Source organism: Crocuta crocuta, unplaced genomic scaffold (genome assembly GCF_008692635.1).
Source record: "Crocuta crocuta isolate KB4526 unplaced genomic scaffold, BGI_CrCroc_1.0 scaffold80, whole genome shotgun sequence".
Taxonomy (NCBI): Eukaryota; Metazoa; Chordata; class Mammalia; order Carnivora; family Hyaenidae; genus Crocuta; species Crocuta crocuta.
The window spans coordinates 3,680,107-3,703,091 of record NW_027527559.1 but is presented as its reverse complement, the minus strand read 5'-3'; the positions used below and the strand labels follow the sequence as shown (position 1 = coordinate 3,703,091).

Here is a 22,985-nt window from a genome sequence, read left to right as displayed (position 1 = left end):
TTATAGTCCCGTTTCTTTAGGCTGTAAGCTTCTTGAGGTCAGACATTCATTTTTCATTTTTGGTCCCTAGCAAAGTTTTAAGCAGACAGTAGATTCTGGTCATCTATTTGACATGCCTTGTAAAACCATAATGAATTTGTATTAATTTTCAGTTTCAGAGTAATACAAATAGAGTAAAACAAAGCATTGACGTACAAAAACAGGGACTTTATTTTGTTCACTGGTAGTTAGGTCTGCTATGAGATGTGACTATGGCTTAGCCCCCAGGGAGCAGCTGTATGGTCTGAGCCAGGCATCACTGTGCTTCCCTCCTTACAGGACCCAAGCCTCCAGAAAGCACCAAATTTGAGCACAGAAATATGACCCAGAGAACAGGCTAGACAAATACATTTCATCTGCTTAATCATTTTATTTTTGTAGGTTAAACTCACTGCACATGAATACAGAATTTTAAGCCTTGAAACTTGTGCAGGATAGTCAAGCTCATGACCATCCTTTGACAATATGCCTTTAATTAAGCTCCTGTTGGAATTTTTAAAACCTTTCTTAAAATGTGGTTGGTTTCTTTTCATGTTCCAATTGAAAGGAAATTGGAAGAGGTGCCAATTCAGTTGCACTTTGAGGAAATCTGCTGACTTCAGGACATGTTAGTTTTAAACAGTCATAGAGGTAGCACTTGATGGCAGTGCCTTTTACTGAGGAAGCCAGTCATTCCCGTTGCAGGTCCCAAAACTTACATCTTGTTGGGTCAACCCAACTTAAAAGACACTGAGGAATCTGAATATCTTTTCTAGATTCTTTGGAGCCAAGCCCGTTTGCTGTCATAGGCATAGAGGCCTTGGCATAGAGGCCAATCTCTTCCATGGCACAACACAAAAGCTTTGTGGATGTTGGATTATTTTAATTTGCTGATAGTGCATTTGCTATGAGGCTGATTTTTACAACTTCTGATTCAAAAATTGTCACAAAACATTTGAAAGCCTACCTTTTCTGCATTACTAAATAACTTTGCAATAAATAATACCCACAAATACAAAATCACTGAACTCAAAATTTCAGTTGTATTTTCTTATCTGGCTACATAAAACCACTTTGACTTAAGTCAAAGTCGACTTAAGTCAAAGATGGGGCTAACTAGATTTTTGTGACTATTTTCTCTCTAAAATGAAATTTAAAATTTTAATTTGAAACCTCTCTTTACTGAATTTAAAGAAACACTTCCAGTCAATGCACAGCATCATTTCAATGTTGGTAGTCTTTGTAGCTGAACAGATGGACTTTCATCTCTTTCTTTTAATTGTTGTAGAAATTGCGTCACATCATCAGTAAGAGCAGCCTACATAGACGCCTATAAACACAGATCCCTACTTCATGTATTTTCTGAGAGGGTAGAACATACTGAGAATAAAGGTAAGTATTTGCAAGTTCCCTCCACACTGTTTCCTTTATACTCGTTGCCAAATGTGAGATTTACCTGTAAATGCCTCAGAAATGGCACAAAATTATGCTACAACTGGACCAAATAATCGAATCATTTGTGATTTTGATCCATCTCCAATAAAGGGCTCATATTTGGTCAATAATTTTTCAGTCACAGTAAAACTCAAAAGAGAAAGAAGTTTTGAGAGTCCATACTGACTACAAAAGAAAACAGGACAAGCATTTCATACACGCACGTGCGCGCACACACACAAATTAAACCATGTTTTCAGGGCTTGCACTTTTTCACTGTTAAGCGTAACATTTTCATAGAGGTGAACTAGCAAATTTAGGAAAGATTTAACCCAATTTTGCACAGATACTACCAATCATATACCGTGGGGCTTAGCAGAGTAGATGATTAAACAGCATTTTCCAAATAGCTACAGATTATCTGTCCCTACATTTCAGGGCTGGAATTCACCATCAGGGGATCCAGAAGGCAGGCAGTTACCTGAAATCATCTTCAAGGTAAAGACCACACGGTGAGTGCGCTGTGTCAGCCTTCTACAGCCTAGCCAACCCCTAGGCAGACACTAGATGGCAATCACATCATCACGACAGTTACAGCCAAGAAAACATCAAACTGGGCATAATTTTCATCATAATCTGCAAACTTCAGCGTGAACAATGAAATTTAATCACTAAAAATCTTAAATACTAGGGCTTTGGATAAGTTATCTTTGGACATTCTCTTGTTTAAAAGATAGTCACAATGGCACTTAAAAATAATTTGGAAAATAATATGGCTTCAAGTGGACAAATAAATAGGATTTTTAACAGAAGTCTTTGCATTATCTATTGCCTTCCTCTTGCTTTGGTTCCACTGATAATTTCTCCCCAAGTTTTCTAATAAGTTCTGCTAGGTCTTCTGAATTCTGAGTTTTCTCTTCAAGGAGTTCATAGCGGAGGCTTGAGATGTCCTGTTTAATTTCCTTCAGTTCCCCTTTAAAAAACAAGAGAGATAGGAAGTCAACTATAAATACATAATGCATGGGAACTAGTGATTCTGGAACAGAATGAAATCAGTCAATTCCACACATATCTGTAGTTTGAATCCTTTCAAATGAGAAAAACTTCCTAGAGGGGCAGGTTTCTATGTTCTCAGCTAAAGGTTTTGAAAAGGTTATGAATGAAAAGGTTATGGAGAAAACATGATAACAAAAGTCTTAAAGTAAAAAAGAAACATTGGTGGAAAATGTTTGCAGGACTGGGGGTAAGAGCCTTTTACCTTTCCCAACCACTTCCTCCTCCCTCCAAACCACCCCCCCTCCAAAAGCAAGTTACTTCTGTAGCAGGTGACACCTGCCCCAATTCTGGAAAAACAGCCTATTTTCCTACGCCATTTAACAGCTCTGATGGGTGGTGAGATCCGCCTTCTCTCCCCTGGGAGGCTCACCCTCCCCACACCTCTCTCTCCAGTTTTCCTCCGGCTCTGAGTCAGGCCTGCGTCCACACTGAGGCTCAGGGGCCAGCTGTCACTGTTCAGCTCACCTTCATTCACATCGTCACTCTCCCGATCTATCTGGGCTTGTAGGACGTATCTTTTAATGAGCCTCTTCATAATTTTCTAGACAGACAAAGGAGAAACCCATCTCAGTTTTATTTTTATGACAAATCTCTCATTTGGAATAACTGTCTGAGTCTTTCTTCTGTAAGGACCTCGAAGTGATGCTAACAAAGATTAAGCGGATTTATCTGGTAGGGAATGCACGCTCTCGCCAGATTATTAAGGCAGTTTTTACATTACCAGAGCTAATGACTTGCAAGTTAATTCCTGAGAAAAGAATAGTTGTAGAGAAAACATCTACCCCTTGGTGTTTATTGCTTGTATTTTACTTGCAAAGTAGTAGAGTAAAACACAACTTTTCATTTGGGGAGGTTGATGGTGTATATAGTACTGGATTTGGAAATGGGAAATTAACCAAACATACACTTGTTTATGTTTTTTGACCTCCCTTACCAAGAAAGGTAACCAGTTTTGATTTCATACTTGCTAATAATTCAGGAATGTCAGTGCATTACTTCTATTATTTTTTTAAATTTACATACATGTTATTTAGCATTTAGGGCAATAATGATTTCAGGAGTAGAATCCAGGGATTCATCCCCTGTTATGTATAACAGTCAGTGCTCATCTCAACAAGTCTCTTCCTTTTTTTTTTTTTAATGTTTTTTTATTTATTTCTAGCAGAGAGTCAGAGAGAAAGCGTGAGCAGGGGAGGGTCAGAGAGAGGGGGAGTCACAGACTGAAACAGGCTCCAGGCTCTGAGCTGGCAGTCAGCACAGAGCCCGACGCGGGGCTCGAACCCATGAACCGCGAGATCATGACCCAAGCGAAAGTTGGACGCTTAACCGACTAAGCCCCCCAGGCGCCCCAACAAGTGTCTTCCTTAATGCCCCTTGCTCATTTGGCTGTTCCCCCTCCCACAATCCCTCCAGGAACCCTCAGTTTGTCCTCTATATTTATTTAAGAGTCTCTTATGTTTTGTCCCTCTCCCTGTTTTTATATTATTTTTGCTTCCCTTGTGTTCATCTGTTTTGTATCTTAAATTCCACATATGAGTGTAGTCATGTGATGTCTTTCTCTAATTTTGCTTAGCATAATCCATTATAGTTCCATCCACATTATTGCAAATGGCAAGATTTCATTATTTTTGATAGCCGAGTAATATTCCATTGTATATGTATATACTACATCTTCTTTACCCATCCATCTGTCGATGGACATTTGGGCTTTTTCCATAGTTTGGCTCTTATCGATAGCATTGCTATAAACATTGGGGTGCATGTGACCCTTCAAAACAGCACACCTGTATCCTTTGGATAAATACATTGTAGTGCTATTGCTGGGTCATAGGGTAGTTCTGTGTTTAATTTTTTGAGGAACCTCCATACTATCTTCAAGATTGGCTGTACCCACTTTGCATTCCCACCAGCAGTGCAAAAGGGCTCGTCTTTCTCTGTATCCTTGCCAACATCTGTTGTTGCCTGAGTTAATTTTAGCCATTCTGACCAGTGTGAAGTGGTATCTCATTGTGGCTTTGATTTGTATTTCCCTGATGATGAGTGATGTTGAGCATTTTTTTCCTGTTTCCGTTGGCCATCTGGATGTCTTCTTTGGAAAAGTGTCTACTCATGTTTTTTGCCCATTTTTAAACAGAATTATTTGTTTTTTGGGTGTTGCTTTGATAAGTTCTTTATAGATTTTGGATACTAACCCTTTATCTGATATGTCGTTTGCAAATATCTTCTCCTATTCCATTGGTTGCCTTTTAGTTTTGCTGATTGTTTCCTTCACTGTGTAGAAGCTTTTTATCTTGAGGTCCCAATAGCTCATGTTTGCTTTTGTTTCCCTTGCATCCGGAGACATATTGAGTAAGAAGTTGCTGCGGCCGAGGTCAAAGAAGTGTTTGCCTGCTTCCCCCTCGAGGATTTTGATGCCTTCCTGTCTTACACTGAGGTCTTTCATCCATTTTGAGTTTCTTTTTGTGTGTGGTGTAAGAAAGTGGTCCAGGTTCATTCTTCTCCATGTCACTGTCCAGTTTTCCCAGCACCACTTGCTGAAAAGACTGTCTTTATTCCATTGGATATTCTTTCCTGCTTTGTCAAAGATGAGTTGGCTATATGTTTGCAGGTCCATTTCTGGGTTCTCTATTCTGTTCTGATCTGAGTGTCTATTTTTGTGCCAGTACCATACTGTCTTTATGATTACAGCTTTGTAATACAATTTGAAGTCTGGAATTGTGATGCCTCCAGGTTTGGTTTTCTTTTTCAGAATTGCTTTGGCTATTCAGAGTTTTTTGGTTCCATACAAATTTTAGGATTGTACTTGGAGGATGCAGCTGGGTAGGGCTTGGTTTATGCGTGTACGCGCATGCGCGGGAGAGGTGAAAATGGCATGGCGCAGCTTCCCAGTCTCTAGCACCAGAATTCTGTGCTCTCACTGACCCGCAATCCAGCACCTCTCCTTTGCTTCCAGCTTCTGTCCACTCCCTGCTTCTACACTGTGTCCAAGCTGTCAGCCTGCCAGGCACCCCTCTTCCAAGTTTTATCTCAGATGGGGCTGTGTTTCCAAATCCCTCACTTCTGAAAGTCCTGAGGCTCGGACCTGCTCCGGCCCTCAAGGGGAGGGTCTTGGTGAGCAATGGCCAGGTGCCAGCTTGCTCCCAGGAACGTTAGTGTGGCTGTGCTGTTGCAGGGGTTCAGAGATTGCGGCTGGGTGCCTGCTTGCCCCAGGAAAAGTTCATGCGATCGGGCAGCAGCAGAGGGTCAGAGATTATGGCAAAACACAACACACAGCCAGCACCAGGTTCAACCATGCCCTGGTGACTTTGTTCCAATACCAGCACACATGGCTGCTTTCTGGGGTCCACTGAGACCTTTTCCTGGGGGAGGCTGTATGGCCTCTACCAAATGCCCTCCTAGCAGGGGACCGCTTCTTGCTGTGCGGCCCACGGACCGCTCAGATCTCACCGTCTGCGCTGGGCATTTGCCCATCCTCCCCACCAAACTCCGCCAGGCATCGCGCTGCGTGGTCTCTGACTCTGCGCTCCCCTGCTTCTAGAATCCTAACGGTACTGAAACCCTCTCCTTTCTCCCTTTCTCGTTCAGTCCCTTGTGGGAGTTTCCACTCTTTCTCTTTCTCTCCCGCTACTTTCAGGGGGAGTGCTTTTCCTGTACTCTACCTCTTCTGTTCCCTCTCTGCGAACAAAAACAGCTCCCTACCCTCCACAGCTTCTCCCCCACCTTCACCTCTGTGCCGCGGGCATGCCACGTTCTGTGGTTCAAGTTACGCAGATTGTTTTGTTAATCCTAAAATCAATTTTCTAGGTGTGAAAAATGGTTTGTGCTGGTCTACCTAGATTTTAGGGATGAGAGAAGCCAAGAACTTCCAGGCTGCTCCACCATCTTGACCCCTCCCAGTGCATTGGAATGTCTAGTTTCAATGTAATAAAGTTCCCCCCCATCTGGGCTTCAACCAGGAGAACGTTGGAAAACCAGGAGGCTCAGTGCCATGTGCAGGAAGTCCTGGGTGGGCACATAGTTAAACCAAATCTAACTCTCTAAACCTCAAATTAAATGGTGGACAATAAAATTCCACTTTTAAGAACTTATTCTAAGGATGTAATTGGGTGTATGGACAATATTCATAGTAGTACTACTTATAATACTAGAAAAAACCCTTAAAATTCCATCAATAGGAAATTATTTTTAATAAATTATCATATATTAGTATAAAGAAGACTATATATCCATTAAAATTAATATGAATATATGTTTTATGAAGTGAAAAACTGTTATTCATTATTTAAGTATTATTAACTCATTTATATGTTATATATTTATATAATATTTAAGTATATGTGAAATATACATATACACATAAATATACATATAATCACCTGGCAGAATACCACCAAATAAGTAGTCTCTAAATCTTGGTAGTGACTTTTGAGGTATACTTTGTTCTCTCCTGTATGTTTTTTTGTGAAGATAGACATTTCACAATGAACATGTAGACTTTTTACAATGAACACGTAGACTCTAAGCTCTGGGATGCCAAGATTTCATCTATTTTATTTACTTATGTATCTCTAGTCCTTAGAAAGTATAGGCACATTTGTAGAATTCAAGCATTATTCTGATATTGTGACAAACAACATAATAGTTGATTTTCACTTAAAGAATCACATAGTTTGGGACTTTAAATATTACAAATAACTAGTCTTAGATCTTTAAAAAAAATCATGCTTACCTGATACTTTCCTGGAGGATTACTGAAACTATTTAACTGGAAATCTTCTGAGCTCCTTATACTTGATTGTTTACTATGCCCAAGCTGTAATTTGAAAATAATAAGAAATTCTTATTTTTCTTATAAATAATGTGATATTTATTAGTTATATATAGCAATTTATTAGTTACATATGTAAACTTTAATTTAATTTACTTTATAGTCTATCTTCCAAGACAAACCATAGGCACCTGAGGGGTGCTGGATGTCTTGACGGCTATTTAAGGTTGTCTGAGGACCCTCATAGACTTCATGGCTATCAGTCATGTGGTCATGACAGTCACATTTTAACCTTCTCACAGGTGCATGTATGACAGAGGAAGAAGTAAACAAGTTGGGGAAGTGATGGTGGTGATCTCATCAGTCCCCTGGTGAGGGAACAACGGGCCAGCATCCATGACCACAATACCCACACTTGTAGGCAGGTGCCATGGGGTCCTGAAGAAACACCGGGGTAAGACTTTGTTATGGGATGGAGTTCAGGGGCCAATAAACAACAAATTAATGCATCTGAATTTGAGGATCTATACAATATTATATTTGGACAGTAGTTTTCAAATCATGTATTTGCTTGAACAGGCAAATAACAAACATCTAAAGCAATCTGGAATAAAGGTGGTAAAGTGCTGTATTAACATGCTAATAGGGCACTGGGGTGGCTCACTTGGTTAAGCTTCTGACTTCATATCAGGTCATGATCTTGTGGTCAGTGAGTTCAAGGCCCGCGTCAGGCTCTGTGCTGATAAGCTCAGAGCCTGGAGCCTGTTTCAGATTCTGTGTCTCCCTCTCTCTGCCCCTTCCCCACTCATACTCTGTCTCTCTCTGTCTCTCAAAAATTAGTAAATGCTAAAAAAAATTTTTAAAACATGCTAAGAAAATGATTTAAAAAACCTCTTCATGGCATTTTCTAAAAGGAAAACAATCGTTCTAAAAAGAAATAAGTAGGAGAACCTCAGCAAAACACATTAGCTTCAAATGTGTAGTTTTTTTCTGTTTGTTTTTTCATATACAACTTCTTTCCAGTGGACAAGAAACTTAAGACCATCTTCAAAGACAGCCATGATTCATATTTCCCAGTGGCATCTAAGTTGCTAAAAGTAAAGCTCATCAAGAACTAAAGTCCTTAGCTTCAATGCTTTGATGCTTTAAATGGCCACATACTGACCTAAAACAGCTATACACACATTCATTCAGTGAACACGTGGACACTGATTGAGTGGCCTTTGGATGAAGATGCTGTGCTATGGATTTTGGCTATTCAATGAAGAACATAACAATCATGATCTTGCTAACTTATAGTCACAGAAAAAATATAGTAAGACTGATAAGACCCATAAAACACAATATGCAATTCTGAAAATACTGGCACCCCTTTTCATGTAGCTATTCCTCTTTTCTTTCAACTGCTTTAAAAGTGTCAGCAAAATATCCATATTTTACTTTATGTTAACTTTAAAAATCATTAAAATTATACAATTGACCAAATGAACCAAAGGGAGGCAGCTTGGATTCTCTAATAAAAGAGTGCTTGACAGAAATGTAAAGACTATGGCTCTGCCACAACTGCTGTGGAGCAGCAGGTGAGACGCTGGAACATTCTGGAACTTTCTGCACTCTCTCCGACAATGAAGGAACTGGTCCAGTGGACACCCATTTTCCTTCAAGTCCTACTAATCTACGGATTTGTGAAACAAATGCAAACTTCAACATATTTTTAATAATGTAGTTTTTAATATTCTTTAAAAACATTTTTTGAGCATTTTATTTATTTCTGAGAGAGAGAGAGAGAGAAAGCGTGAGCAGGGTAAGGTCAAAAGAGAGAGGGAGATACAGAATCTGAAGCAGGCTCCAGGCTCTGAGCTAGCTGTCAGCATAGAGCCCGACTCAGGGCTCAAACCCATGAACCTGAGCCAAAGTCAGATGTTTAACTGACTGAGGCACCCAAGGGCCCCTATTCCCAAAAACAGTTATGCATTTACCTTTCTGATGGTGTAATGTTTCCTGGCTTTCAAACCATGATTTTTGCTGTAAGGACATTACATTAAATATGATGACATCATCACTAAATATGATGATGACAAGATTCAAGTCCACTTTCATCCTCCATTTTCCTGATATAGCATGGAAGGTGAGGACAGGTTCATAATCAGAGGAGAGGATCCAGACGAAGGGATCTTTGTGCATCGTCCCTTTGCTTTATTTACTACCTATTCATGAATTTACAATCTCATGATTGCAAATCATTAATTTGATGTCTCCTTCTTTCATTAGGGGCCACTAGTACATCCAAAAAGTGTTCATGGAAATAGGAAAGTGAAAAATTATGTTTCTTTGGGATTTTTTTTGAAGATGAATGCGTGAACCTTAACATCTGATATGCCAGTCAACCCCAGTGGAAGTCAGCTCACGTCATTACATGCAGGTGGAGATCATCTTTTTTGGGGGGGAAGGATTTAATCTTATATTAACATCACCCAGGTCTTTGTTCATTCATTCATTTCTAATTTAAGGTCTTTGTGTTTGCTGTTCCCAGTTCCTGAAATGCTCTTTTCCTGGCTCCTTGCCTGACTGGCTGATTTGCTCTGCTTCATCTTTTGGATTTTAGCTTAAAACATAAGCTCCTCAGAGAGGCTTTCCTGCCCATCCCATGAAAAATAGATCTTGAGCAACCTAGGTCATTTGTATCCTTCATAATGTTTTACAATTGGCATTTATTTTATTCACTGGCTTGGTGACACGTTTATCTACAACCTGCTATGCTCTATGGAAGGAGAGATTTTGTTTAGCTCATCTCACTGTGCCTGGAGCCAGAACTGCCGGCAGATGGCAAGTGCTCAGAAAGCATTGGTTGCGGAAATGAAAGAAGAAAGGAGTGCTTTTGGGTCACTGATGGGGTTCACTGGCCTTCACGACACCTGGCTGTATAAAACATGTTCACTCTAGGTTCCAACCAGTTGGCTGCAGCTTAACTACGTGGTAAAGGCACCTCTGAACTGTGAAGAACCGAACGGAGGACATGAGGCTGAAGCCATACAAAGGACCACACTGGATGGCACACAAGAGGCAACAGGGGCAGGAAGGCCGGAGAATGGTATTCTGTTCATCTGAGAACGTGTGTGATTGCAGATTTTCTGGACTCTGGATCTTGAAGCATCAACGGCCACAGCTACTGTGTATTCATACCATTTCAGCACAACACACGTGCCCCCACCACTTCATGCTCTCAGTGGGTACAGTCCAAAGTTTCTTAACTGCAACAGTTTTGACACTTTGGGCTGGATACGTCTTTCTTGTGTGGGGCTTCCTGTACATTATAGAATGTTTAGCAGGATCCCCGGCCTCTACCTACTAGATGTCAATAACAGCTCCCCTCTCGGGTTGTGACAACCAAAATGTCACCAAGTATTGCAAAGGTACCCTGAGGTGCCGGTAGTGGGGGGGGGTGAGGGGGCGTTGGATCACCCCTGGTTGGGAACCATGGGTGTAGCTGAATGATATATGACTAAACAGTTATAAATTTATTTGTATCACTTTCACGTGACTGGTTCTTCTCTAAATCTGAAATATGAACTTGGATACAAATATAACAAAAAATTCTAATCAGCTTCTAATACATAATAGGTTAAGAAATCACATGAAAGAAAGAGAATGGAAGGAGAAATTTACTCGTGGTGCAAAGAAGCACTATTACCACCTGGTGGCAGCAAACTCTAATGTAGAACTGTTCCCACGGACAGCCACTCAAGCCAACCGGAAAGTCAGGGGGATTCAACTGGCTAAACAAATAGTATTCAAACCTCAGGGATGTGGCTTTCTATAAATGGTACTGACGTGTGAAACGCAATGGGAGTGGCAGCAGGAAAGGCTGGCTTTAATCTTTGTTCCTGACTCATGTGAAAATATACTGATTCTGAATGAACTACTATCTATCCTTGTTTTTATACCACATTTCCTGCATTTTGTTTATTTCCTAGTAATTATTTTGATATTAGCATTTAGCCTAAGGCCAGGAACAAAGCAATGAGCTAAAAACATACAGACATCGTGTTCAGTCAGCAGGGATGCAGACATGAAAAGTACCACGTGGAGCAGTGCTTATAAAGCTCTTGCTTTGGAATCAAGGATTTGAATTTGAATTCTGGCTGTCATTTGTCTGAAATGGGACTGTGGGCAAGTTACTTCAGCTCTATTTTCCTCAGGTTTCTAATGTATGAAATAGGAGAAATAATACTACCTACTTCCTAGAGGTGGTATGAGAACCAAAGAGGAAAGGTGTGGGATACACCACTTGGCATACAGTAGGTGCTCTGTAAGTGTCAACAGCCTATTACTGTTGTACAGAAGGATAGATGTCTAATGTCTATTATGTGGATTTCGGCCTATTTCATGTTTCATTTTAATCCAGTCTAGTCTAATCTGCTGAATATTGCTGTTTACTGATGTGTTCATGACAGAGTCATTCAGGGAATGAAATATTCTGTGATTCCCACACCCAGACGGGCATTAGAATATCCTAAGGCCTTACTAAAATACACACTTCCAAACCCCAATGCCAGAGATTTCAATTCAATACACCTGGAGAAAAGGATTGGGAATTTGCACAAAATCAACTAGAGAAGTAGCCTTAGTGATGGTGACAGGTTGGAACCACTATGTTATGTGATTGTTTCATCTGCGACTAGAAAGAAAATTAACAGCTAATATAATTAACAGCTAATAGACACAGTTCCTAGGTACGTAACTAATAACAAAAAAATCTGCACATCTCATTCAACCCAGTGCCAAATAGACAGAAAATGCTAAAATGACATCTACCGCACAGGACACAAAGGCCTGCCTGCAACTGACCACTTGAATGTGATCGTTCCTGGAGCCTGAAGAGAGCAGTTAATCAGGAAGCTATTGGCATCTTCAGGTTTACACACCATACAATGTGGCAGAGAGATGGACTTGAATTACGCCAGCCTCTCAGACTCTCTCTGAAAAGCTAATGCTAGCAGCCGCCAAATTCAGGGACCTTCGGAGCTGAAGGATATGACCAAAGATAATAAATAGGTCTGCTCACTTTGTTTCAAAGAGCATTTTTATGTGGCTCGTTCCACCGATTTCCACAGTGCACCTGGAGCACATGTGGAAGCGATGTTGGTAGAACCTAACCAGGTTAGTCTTCCAGGAGTCAGAAGATCTGAGTGAAATGGAAACTTAAGTGCTGTTCTGGATGTAGACTTTATGAAAAAGAAAGCAAAAGTCATACAAAGTGGGTAATAAAGACGTTTTCCTAGTCCCTCTCAGGCCAAGCACATTCCCGCGGAAGCCCACCTCAGTAACAATGGGCAACCTGGATTGGAAATACAAACGTTTGCTGTAAAAGCACTCTCCCAGGCAAACAGCTAACGTAGCAAGCAAGAGCAAGCTGCGGGGGTCAACTTCCGTTCATCACAGGCTTACACGGCGAGGGAAGGTAAAGCAGGCGGCTGCATTCCTTGGTCCTCCAGGAACCAAATGCCAAGACGTAGTAAGAGGTGTGCGAGGTGCTCAGAATCACACCTCTGACAGGTAATGGGGAGCAAGGGCAGGGAAGGGCGAAAACAGTCTTGGACTGTGGGGCTTGGCTCCCCCGTGAAAGAGGGTAAGGTAAAAGACCGAAAAAGTCACCCGGCCCGACTGGGAGCTCCAGCACAAAGACTGCTCCGAGACAGTCCTGCCCTGGCAAAGAACATGGCACAGCGGGGGACGGCGGAGGGGCCCGAAGGCGCTGGGGCCTGTCCGCTGACCACATGCCCTGAAAGAAGATGTGAGCGGCACATCCTCATGGTCGCCAGAGCAGAGAACCATGAAGAAAGCTCTCTAGATGGTAACACTCACATTAGAATTGACCCTTTATTGATTCACAAGGAGGGTCAGGTACCACAGGCTCAGTGTTGCTCTTAAAGAGCTTATTTTAATCTAGGATGAAAACACGCGCTATTGTAAAGTGTCAGGTAATCGAAGCCAAGGTGAATTTTTCACATGACTACAACAAAGTTTAGTTTTCTACATTTTTGGAGAAATTACAAAGAAAATAGAGTTCTTTGATTTCAGAGGTACGATATTTTCTATCATAAAGAGAAAAAAGCATTTTGACTCGCCCTGAATTTTTCTCCTATCTGTCTGAGGATTTATTGTTCTCATACATCCATCATACTTTGGGCACAAGTGGTGTGCGATGGGTTCACGATGTGGTCATCCCGCGTTCACAGATGAGGCAAGTGAGGTTCAGAGAACAGAGAAGCACGAGGAATGAGCACCAGAGCTGAGACGAGATCCCAGTCTCCTGGTACTTAGATCAGTACTGTATCAGTACCTCCTGGCAGTGCTGTTTTGTCGGGGGAAGTAACTACGGAGCTTGAAAACAAAGCAAATGGCCTGCGGACCTGTGGCTGTGGGGTGGGGGGCAGCAGCATCCGGGAGCCCAGGCAGGTGCAGCCAGCACCCCCATTTCTCCACTGCCTTCCTTCCTTCTTCGCGTCTCAGGAGCAGTTTTGACGGTGAAGCTGTCGTCCTGTCTCTCTGACACAAGAATCCAGGGTATGACAAAGGACTCCACCCTGACAACAGCCCCGTCCTGCCTGATTCTGAACAGTCCATCTTGTTTAAACCACCATGAGTCTTTTTTTTTTTATTATGTGCAACTGAATGCAAGTCCTACCTGATACACCGCCCCTCTGCCAGTCTGTCACGACGTCCCTTAGTAACCAGCACATAGTGTGCCCTACTCTGCACAAGCTCCAGGAAGGAAGATGTCCTCAGAGTTGGGCATTCTGCCACTCTGAATTAGGAGCGACTGCATCTCCAGGGCACGTGGCTCAGAGGCTCAGACGCACTCTGCCGGCTGCGGTGACCACTGAATTCTGTCAGGGTGTCCACGGCTTCCTGATGACCGACAGGTGCAGGCACGGGGGCTCTGCTGGGTGTGCGCAGCCCCGCCCCCGCCCCGCAGTGCTCAGGGTGCAGTGAATCAGATCCCAGTTGGGTCCCTGATGTTCCTCTATCAGTTTAATTTTTCCTGCTTTACATCACTATTCCTTGTGGGTATATTTCATTACCCACAAGTACCCAAACATATACACTTAATATCTGTCTTTAATATACACGTAATTCTTTTTGCTGATTAAATGGACATAAGTTTCTTTCCATCACTCAGTAACAGATTCTTTGAGGCATTTTAAAAATAATTAAATTCTTCAATGTGTGTATTACCTGTTTCTTGAATTGTTTGCTGGTCACACACATGACTTCATGTTTTTAAATATGATCTTACCTGCTTTTTGTCAAGTGATAATTTTGAAAGGTCTTCATGACTTCCCCAAATTCCAAATTTCTTTTCTTCATTTCTCTTTTAAAAATAGATAGTAAGATGAGTACATTTAGAATGCCAATTCTACATTTAGAATTACAAAAACAATTTCATTTTTTATTCCATATTTTAAAAGCTATCAGGTCAGATTCTGTAGCAAGTTTCTCTTTTTTTCTTTTTAAATTTTTTAAAAAAGTGTTTTATTTATTTCTGAGACAGAGAGAGACAGCATGAGCAGGGGAGGGTCAGAGAAAGAGGGAGACACAGAATCTGAAACAGACACAGAATCAGCACAGAGCCCGATGTGGGGCTCGAACCCACGAACCGTGAGATCATGACCTGAGCTGAAGTCGGACGCTCAACCGACTGAGCCACCCAGGCGCCCCTGGACAGATCTTGTAACGCGTTTGTTTTTACACAGAACTACAATTGAACTACTTGTAACTTTTGCCCGTGGTATCTCTCCATGTTTTTGAAGGGATAAAATACAAGTATAACCCTAGTTAAAACTGGGAGCTCTAAAGACATGCACCCTGTTCCCCTTCAATTCTCCTTCTCTGGATATAGCCGCCAAGTCCGTCAACTACCCATCATGTGACGCCTTATATGCACCTGTCCCCACGCTGGCCCTTCTCCGTATGCATCCGTCTCTCAGTGCTCCTCCTGGATGTGGTTCACACCAGCAGAGCTCCTGCCCTGGGCAGCTGCCCCTCCCCCATCCGCCGTGGCACACGACTTTCCGCATGGGCTCAGAACACTTTGGAACACACTGCTAACCCTCATGTAAGCACTGCGCCTCGTCTATGTTCCTCGGGATTGCTTCTGTGCAATCAATTGTTTCCAGTTGATGCCCCCAGATCTTTCTTTCTTGAACTACTTAATGCCAAGCCTAGTCTCACACATTACACATGAGTAATTGATTTCTGAAGTTTTCAATGGAGAAGGTAAGAGTCTATCAAATTCCCCCAAGCCATAATCAGCTACTGATGCTTTAACAGGCTGTGTGAACTGAACGTGAGGCGGGGCTTATGGCCACAACAGCAAAAATGGGGCCAGAACAGCTCTCCTTTCCAGTGCCCCCTACAGACAACGGAATACATCACTTTAGTTACGTTTCATGAATTTTCCCTATAGCCTTTTAAGCAGGAAATGTCCAGGTGCTCCTCGTAAGTGGACACAAGCCAAAGGTCCATGCTGGTTTGGCAATGATTGGACGTGTCGTCGTGGACCACTTGTTTTCAATGATCCTAGCATTTAAAAACATAATTTATCAGGTAAAATTACCTTGTTCATCTCTGCATCCTCCTGGAAACCTTTTTTATGGGCCTGGGACATCTCCGAAATCAATTTTTTAAGCCTCAGTAAGAGATAAAACAGGGACTTTGGACTTGGCACCAGGTTGAAGGGAACAGGTAATGTTCTTCCCTCTTCAAAGTAGGAAAACCAAAGTTTGGCCCTTGCAAATTTCCACTCCACATCGGCATCATCCTATACAAACACACATGACAGTTCAGCAAAGAGCTGCGTAAACTGAATTGCTGGGGTGCCACTAACGCCATGCGGCTGGGGGGCAAGGGTGCCTGTCAGCACTCTCAGGCCCAAACGCCACTCCCAGATTCTTTTTTTTAATGTTAAGATTCCACTCACGCTCTTTCCAAACTCTGTCTGAAGTTTTATCAGGCTTAGAGAACTACAGATCTCAAAATATGCCTATGTTCATAAATACTGTGAAAGATATAAATGCATTTTTCTACATTCTGAAAAAAAAACACTATGAAAAGTTATTAACTCTTTTGTTCGACATGAGATTATAAGTTTGATTAATCTGGGACACATTCCAAAATTTCTGGAATAAAAACTTGTATTACAACTCCAGATTCGAGATATGGTCAATTTTGAAAATCACTACAAAAAAGATTTGCACACTAGTGGTATTTGTAAGCAACAAACTTTTAAAATAAAATGTAAATTCAAGCTGATACAGTATTTGTAAGGTTTTTTTAAGAACAATAATGAATTTGACATTTCTCCTCCTTCTGACCGACTACCCACCACACCCACTAATGTTGCATTTGGAAGCAAAGAGGTAAAATTTTCTAGATTACTGGACAAACAAGTATAGGAAACAGGCAAAGAACAAAAGGAAACACAGCCTGTATTTTCACCACCATTGAGGAGTTGATGCCTGGAATAAGTAAAACATGTAGTCACAGACTATACAAATGCACAGAAATCTTACCTCGATTTCTTGGAATGAACTGTTGATCATTGCAATTAACATATTTAGCAAGACGATGACCATTGTAACATTATAGACTCCATAAAGAACATAACCGATGTTTTCAATGAATTTGTGATTATAGTTGATGACCACTGACTTCACTTCAGAAAGTCCAAATATAGCCCAGAATAGTGTCTTAAAACTCTCTTCAACTCTGGGGAAAAATAAAGAGAGAAAGGAAATAATACAGTGTATAAATGACAATAATACCATAATAAAAGTGACCTGATTACAATTTGCAAATTACTAGATATTCATGAGAAAATCGTTTACTCAGTTTTCTTTCCTGTAAAATGGGTACAATAGGCTTTATTCCTAAATCGTTGCAGGGATGAGGTCATACTGTGCATACTGAGCGCTCAGCTCAGTATCTGGCATATAACAAGCACTCAATAAATGTTATTAACGTAACTTCATAACCACAGATGTCAACATTTAAGTAATCCAGAGCTTTGGTAACGGAATTATTAAAGGCATTACTTAATAAAAATAGGACATTTTGTTAGAGTCTTATTAGGTTTCCTGCTCATCTATACTTCTACTCATATCCAATAAATAGATAATAATAGTGTGTGTCGTAAGGAAAATATGACAGTGTAAACATGGGCGCTATTACCAAAATCATGACAAGTCTTAGGTAGGAAGTTCAATGCTTTATGCGTGATCGTTGCCCAACGGTAAGCCCCTCTGCTCAACCCAGCTGGTTTCATGTCTCTGATAAACTACGCTTTAGGGGAACAGTACTAACAAGAGGTTACGTGTCAGTTGGTGTCTCTTCTCGTCACACAGACGACCTAACATCTGAGTCATCTGTTCCAAGGATATTTTATAAAACACCACTGTGTCCGTGGTGAACCTCAGTCACAACTCTTGTCGCTGTTGATAACCTGGATCTTCTCAATGAGAAGATGTGACAAAGTGAATTAGGAAAGACGCTGCATCCCAGGAGCCTCGAACAAGAAGGCTCCAGAGGCAAGAGCACAGATTCTAGAGTCCTGGACAAGGGGTAACATGCAGGCTGGCTCTTCCATACACCAGCCTCTCTGTAACATTCAGCAAAGGATTTAACTTTTCTGAGCTTCCATTTCTTCTTTTTGTGAAACAGAGATAATGAAATGTCATGAGTGAGGTATTTTCCCAGTTCTAAAATGTTAACTAGTATTGCTTAATGGTAAGGAAGGTGCCTATATTTTCAAGTTCTTCCACTTAATTTAAAAATCCTCTCATGTTGCTAAAGAGAAACTGGAGGTGGAAGTCTTCACCAAAACCTGTCTATCCCATGGATACGTATGAACACTCTTAAGCTAACATATATTTAACCTGCAATCTCCATCATGAAAACATCCGAGATCACATACGTTGTGAAAGCTTCGTTTTGTTTTGCGCCAATGTAGTAGGAGTAGAGGTTGAACATTCCAATCATAAAGGCCACAAATACCATGATGAATATGACCATGAACTTGAAGATGTCCTTTACTGTTCTTCCAAGTGATATTTGCAGAGGCCCAAAGCTTTCATTGGCTGGTAAAATATAAGCTATTCTCGAGAAACTTAGAACTACAGCAATTGCATAAAGACCTTCAGATATAATTTGAGGATCAGAGGGGTCCCATTTTATCCTGGCTAGGAAAGAGGAAACACAAGAGGTATCATGAGTTTCTTTAAGTTGTTTACTTAGGCAACTTCTTTTCTGCTACTAAAGAAATAGAATTACATTAGCAATCAAGTCTTTAATGAAAATCTGTTATCTTAAAGGGCTTCTTTACAGGTTAGGCATATGGGAGCTTCTGAGTACATTGAGAAAATGACCAGTTTTCTAGTTTGTGGACAATATTCCATAAAGATACAGCATAATGGTTAAGACTTCAAACTAGGGACCCAGCATATGAAAAAATTCCTGTGTGTATGTGTGTGTGTACCCCTACTAGAAGAACTTATCTTAGTTTTATTTTCCCATTTTTAACAATGAGATAATACCACTCCACCCTCTTTCATCTGCTTGCAAATTCAGTAAGTCAATGTATATTCAGTGTTCAGAAGCATTTGGTGCTCCATAAATGGTAGGATTTATTATTTAATCTTAAACTTCTAATTACACTATAATGCAATTTAGGGCTTGCAAAATACAGTTATTTCAACTAGAAATCATTTTATTGATCACTCAGATAAGCATTTTTACCATAAAAATGTAATAATTATTCATTTAAAATTTTTTTCTGGCATTATTATATTAGCTCATCAAAACCCAATTAGGGAACCATTATGAGGAACAATGCAAAACAACATGTAAGAAAGAGGAAAAATATGATTATATTTGCTAATTTGTATTTGCTTATTTGCTGGCAAGTGAAATTAGGAGAGGATACAAGAAACTAACAAAAGCAGTCTCCTTTTTTATAGTAAGTATGTAAGTACAATGTATATAGATAACTTTGACTTTTTAGAATTCTATATATGAAAAAGCATTAAACATTAAAACAAATATTAAAAAATAATAAGGAGATCTCTATGTGATACAGCCAACAAACCCACAGATATGTCAACTGAATGTTAACGGATTTTTATCAGAGCATTATAATATGTACTGAGAAGGGATCTATTCTCCTCCCCCTTGGTCTCTTCAAGGAAGGGTCTTCCCTAAGCAAAGAAGTGCATCTCTTTCCCGCCCCGCCGTCCCCCCCGCCTCATCTGACTCCTATGTTGGGACGGCAGATAACCTGAGTGCACTTGCTTCCGCTCCAGCCTCCTCTGCTCCTCTGTGGAGGGACCTCACCCAATCACTGGCTGCCATTCCTGCCTTGGGGTGACTGCCCCACCTACTGTTGTCCAGAGACCAAAGGATGCACCTGCCTAATTCTGGACGGCAATTTTACTGAGCCCACTGGCTAGGAGACTCAGAACTATGTCATCCGCCTGGAACTTGATTAGTAGTGGAGGCCATGCTCCGGTCTCTATCGCTCTGTTTTGTTTCTCATCTGGTTTGAAGCACGGCTGGGAAACCATGGTGTCGTGGATCGAAGCCATCCAAGACGCCTACAGCTCCCTTGCTGTCACACAGTTTATGTGTTTTGAATGGAAATGGTACTCAAATGTGTACTGTTTTTAATAGACATGAAGAAGAACAAAAAAATCTCAGACAACATAAGACAGGCATTCCCAATGGAGTTTGGTAATTGGCCAACTGATCCAGGAGACAGAGTGGGAGGCAGCCAGCCAGCAAGGAGATGGGGGTGGGGGGAGAAGCTGAAAGCACATGTCTTCACACAGATACTTCTGAAGACGCCAGTTATTCTGTGAGAACTGAGCAGTAACCAAACTACTACTGACTTCCTTTCATCAGAAAACTACGTAGTTATTGACTAAGGTTGACTGCACACTACACACTCACCCAAATTGTAATACTTCACATTGTCTCCCAGTGTGACTTTGGTCAAGTCCTTCAAAGTATCATTTGCATCAATGATGTGCTGGGCTTTGGAAGCATGCCAAAATGCCATGAACCTCGCAATGAACGATGCAGCAAAGATCGCCAACATCCCAAAGTCAAGCATATTCCACAACTCAAACAAGTATTCCTTGGGGCCTTCTGTCCAAATTTCTTTACATTCAGCCCATATCATGCCTGCATTGGAAAGGGGTTAAAATAGACCCAATTCAATTTCATTTCAGCCTTATCTCTTCAATAAAACGAATAAGTTTGAAAAGTCTCAGCCTGACATTTGAAGCCCTTCAACATCTGGCCCCATCCCACCCAACCCTAAATGCCACATCCCCACAAAAGCCACAGTCCAGCAGTATCCGCACATCACCTGAAAGCAATCTGACAAAGTTCAAGAGTATCCAAACAAAGTTCAAGAATACCAAACAATCTTGGGGCGCCTGGGTGGCTTAGTCGGTTAAGCGTCCGACTTTCGCTTAGGTCATGATCTCGCCGTTCGTGGGTTCGAGCCCCGCGTCGGGCTCTGTGCTGACTGCCAGCTCAGAGCCTGGAGCCTGTTTCAGTCTGTGACTCCCTCTCTCTCTGACCCTCCCCTGCTCACGCTGTCTCTCTCTCTCTCTCCTAGAAATAAATAAAACATTTAAAAAAAAAAAGAATATCAAACAATCTTTAGTACCCATTGATCCTAGACACACAAGTGTATTTACAAGTTGTTCACCATGGACTCTTCATAATAACCGAAACATACAAACACACCTGCTCACACACGTAAAACCCAAGTGATCATGGGACTTCCACAGATGGAGTATTACGCAGCCATTTAATACAATATTTTAATTACTATGGGGTAGTAGCCACGAGTATGGACCTCAAACCCCTCCAATTACAGGAATTTAATGGTCTAAGGGCCTCAGCAACCGTGTTCTGGAACTATGGGCACTTTTCCCCCAAGGCTATGTTTCCATCTACTTTCAGCTGATGCCTGAGGGCACCCCTTCTTGGGAGACCCTGGGCCCCGCTGATGGCTGACTTCAGCTCAAGTATTTCCTGCCAGCCGTGCTGATAGGTCCTCAGACTGAATAGAGATCTGGGATGCTTCTATCGGACCTTCCTTCCCTGCACTCTTCCCTCAGGATCAGCCTTGCCTTCCCCATCTGACGACTCCTGCAACCTTCCTCACCCTCCTTCCCATTCCCTCTCAGTGAATCCCCTTTAGCAAAACTGTTGGCATTGAATCCTGGACAGCCTGGACTAAGATATGTTGGAAGATGTTTATGGCATAAACATTTAAACGTGTTAAGTAAAGAAATAAAAAGTGTCATATATTCTACGACTTTATGTTGAAAACCAGCATGTACAGGACTAGGCGGAGTGACAGGAGCGTGTTATTCCCAGCCGTCTCCTGCTGGGGGAAGATACAAACACGGCACTCTCTAGAACTCAGCGTGCGACCTAGGAGCACAGATTTGGGATCATGTTCGTGGGACCTTGTTCGTTCACTCAATGGCAGTGTGATCTTTGGCAAGTTACTTAAACTTTCTAAAGCTCAATTTGTAAAATGGGGAGGACAGTAGTTCATGTCTACCTCATAGGATTGTTTTAACACTTTAAGTAATGCATGTAAAATGCACAGGGCATTGTCTGGCACTTGGAAAAAATAAGAGCTAATATTTCTTGAGCACTTGGTATTTTAAATTTTCTCCAACTGGCACATATTTTATCTTAATTTAAAGGATGTTACTTTGTTAAGCAGATGTGACTTTGTACCATTACCTTTAAGATACCCTTCCTGACGTCCTACCTCCTTCCAGAGCCATCAGGAGAAATATAACCCAAATTCCAATGACCGGTCAGGCCTGTTAAGAAGTCCGTCCTAGTCTCCTGGCTGCAACTCATCTCCTCCCGTCCCCAGCAAGCACCTGCCCCACATCCTCACCCTCGGCCTGACCCCCCCGTCACAGAGCCCCGTGGTCTCTGCCGCCCACAGCTTACCGTGGCCTTTCCTCGAAACTGGCATTCTGCGCACACAGAGGAAGACAACCCCATTACTTGTTTGAAAGCTTCCAAGGTAAGAGGGGACTAGGGCTGGATTCACACACACGCCACTGCATCAGGTTAGAACACGAGGTCCTGCCTGGCGCGGTACACACGCCCCCAGACCCACAAGCGCGTGAGGGCCGCGGCACAGGGGCGGAGGCGCATGTGAACTGCGTCCAGCCTAGCTGTTTCCAAGGCTCCCCCTCCTCTCCCACGTGCCCTCTGCCTTTTCTCTCCAGACACAGAATTCGTGATGAAAGGTCATCTCACCAAAGCTTAAAAAAACAAAACACAGTGAACTAGTGTGCCTGCAGGAGGCTTCTGTCCTGTTTGCTCCGAGGGGCCCTGGGGGCTGCCGGGCACAGCTGAGACGCCGAGCGTGGGCAGCTTCCCAGGAGGAGACCTCTCCCCAGGTGTCGAGCCAGTACGTCTGGAGACAGGTGCCCAGACTCCTGAAGGCGGCCCGTCCCACGGCTGGGTTTTCAGGAAGAATCGCTTCAGTGTGGACCCACCAGGACAGCAGAGAACAAGCAAGCACCCTCTGCCTTTAAATTTCTTGAAACAGAACAGAAGCACCTGTGCGCTCATTCCAACTATTCCCCAGGAAAGGCCAGCT

At 42.0% G+C, this 22,985-nt stretch overlaps 1 protein-coding gene across 1 annotated transcript in view; it reads right to left on the bottom strand.

Moving 5' to 3' along the window:
• Positions 1-389: 389 nt before the first annotated feature.
• Positions 390-22,985, bottom strand: part of TRPC6 (transient receptor potential cation channel subfamily C member 6) — a 48,124-nt gene continuing 25,528 nt past the window's right edge. The window contains exons 7-14 of the mRNA XM_077770067.1: positions 20,282-20,515; positions 18,252-18,516; positions 16,852-17,047; positions 15,897-16,100; positions 14,577-14,651; positions 7,238-7,321; positions 2,974-3,049; positions 390-2,425 (exon numbers count right to left, since the gene is read on the bottom strand). Of these exons, the coding sequence (XP_077626193.1) occupies positions 2,274-2,425; positions 2,974-3,049; positions 7,238-7,321; positions 14,577-14,651; positions 15,897-16,100; positions 16,852-17,047; positions 18,252-18,516; positions 20,282-20,515 (1,286 nt within the window). The 3' untranslated portion in view covers positions 390-2,273. The remainder of the gene's footprint in view (positions 2,426-2,973; positions 3,050-7,237; positions 7,322-14,576; positions 14,652-15,896; positions 16,101-16,851; positions 17,048-18,251; positions 18,517-20,281; positions 20,516-22,985) is intronic.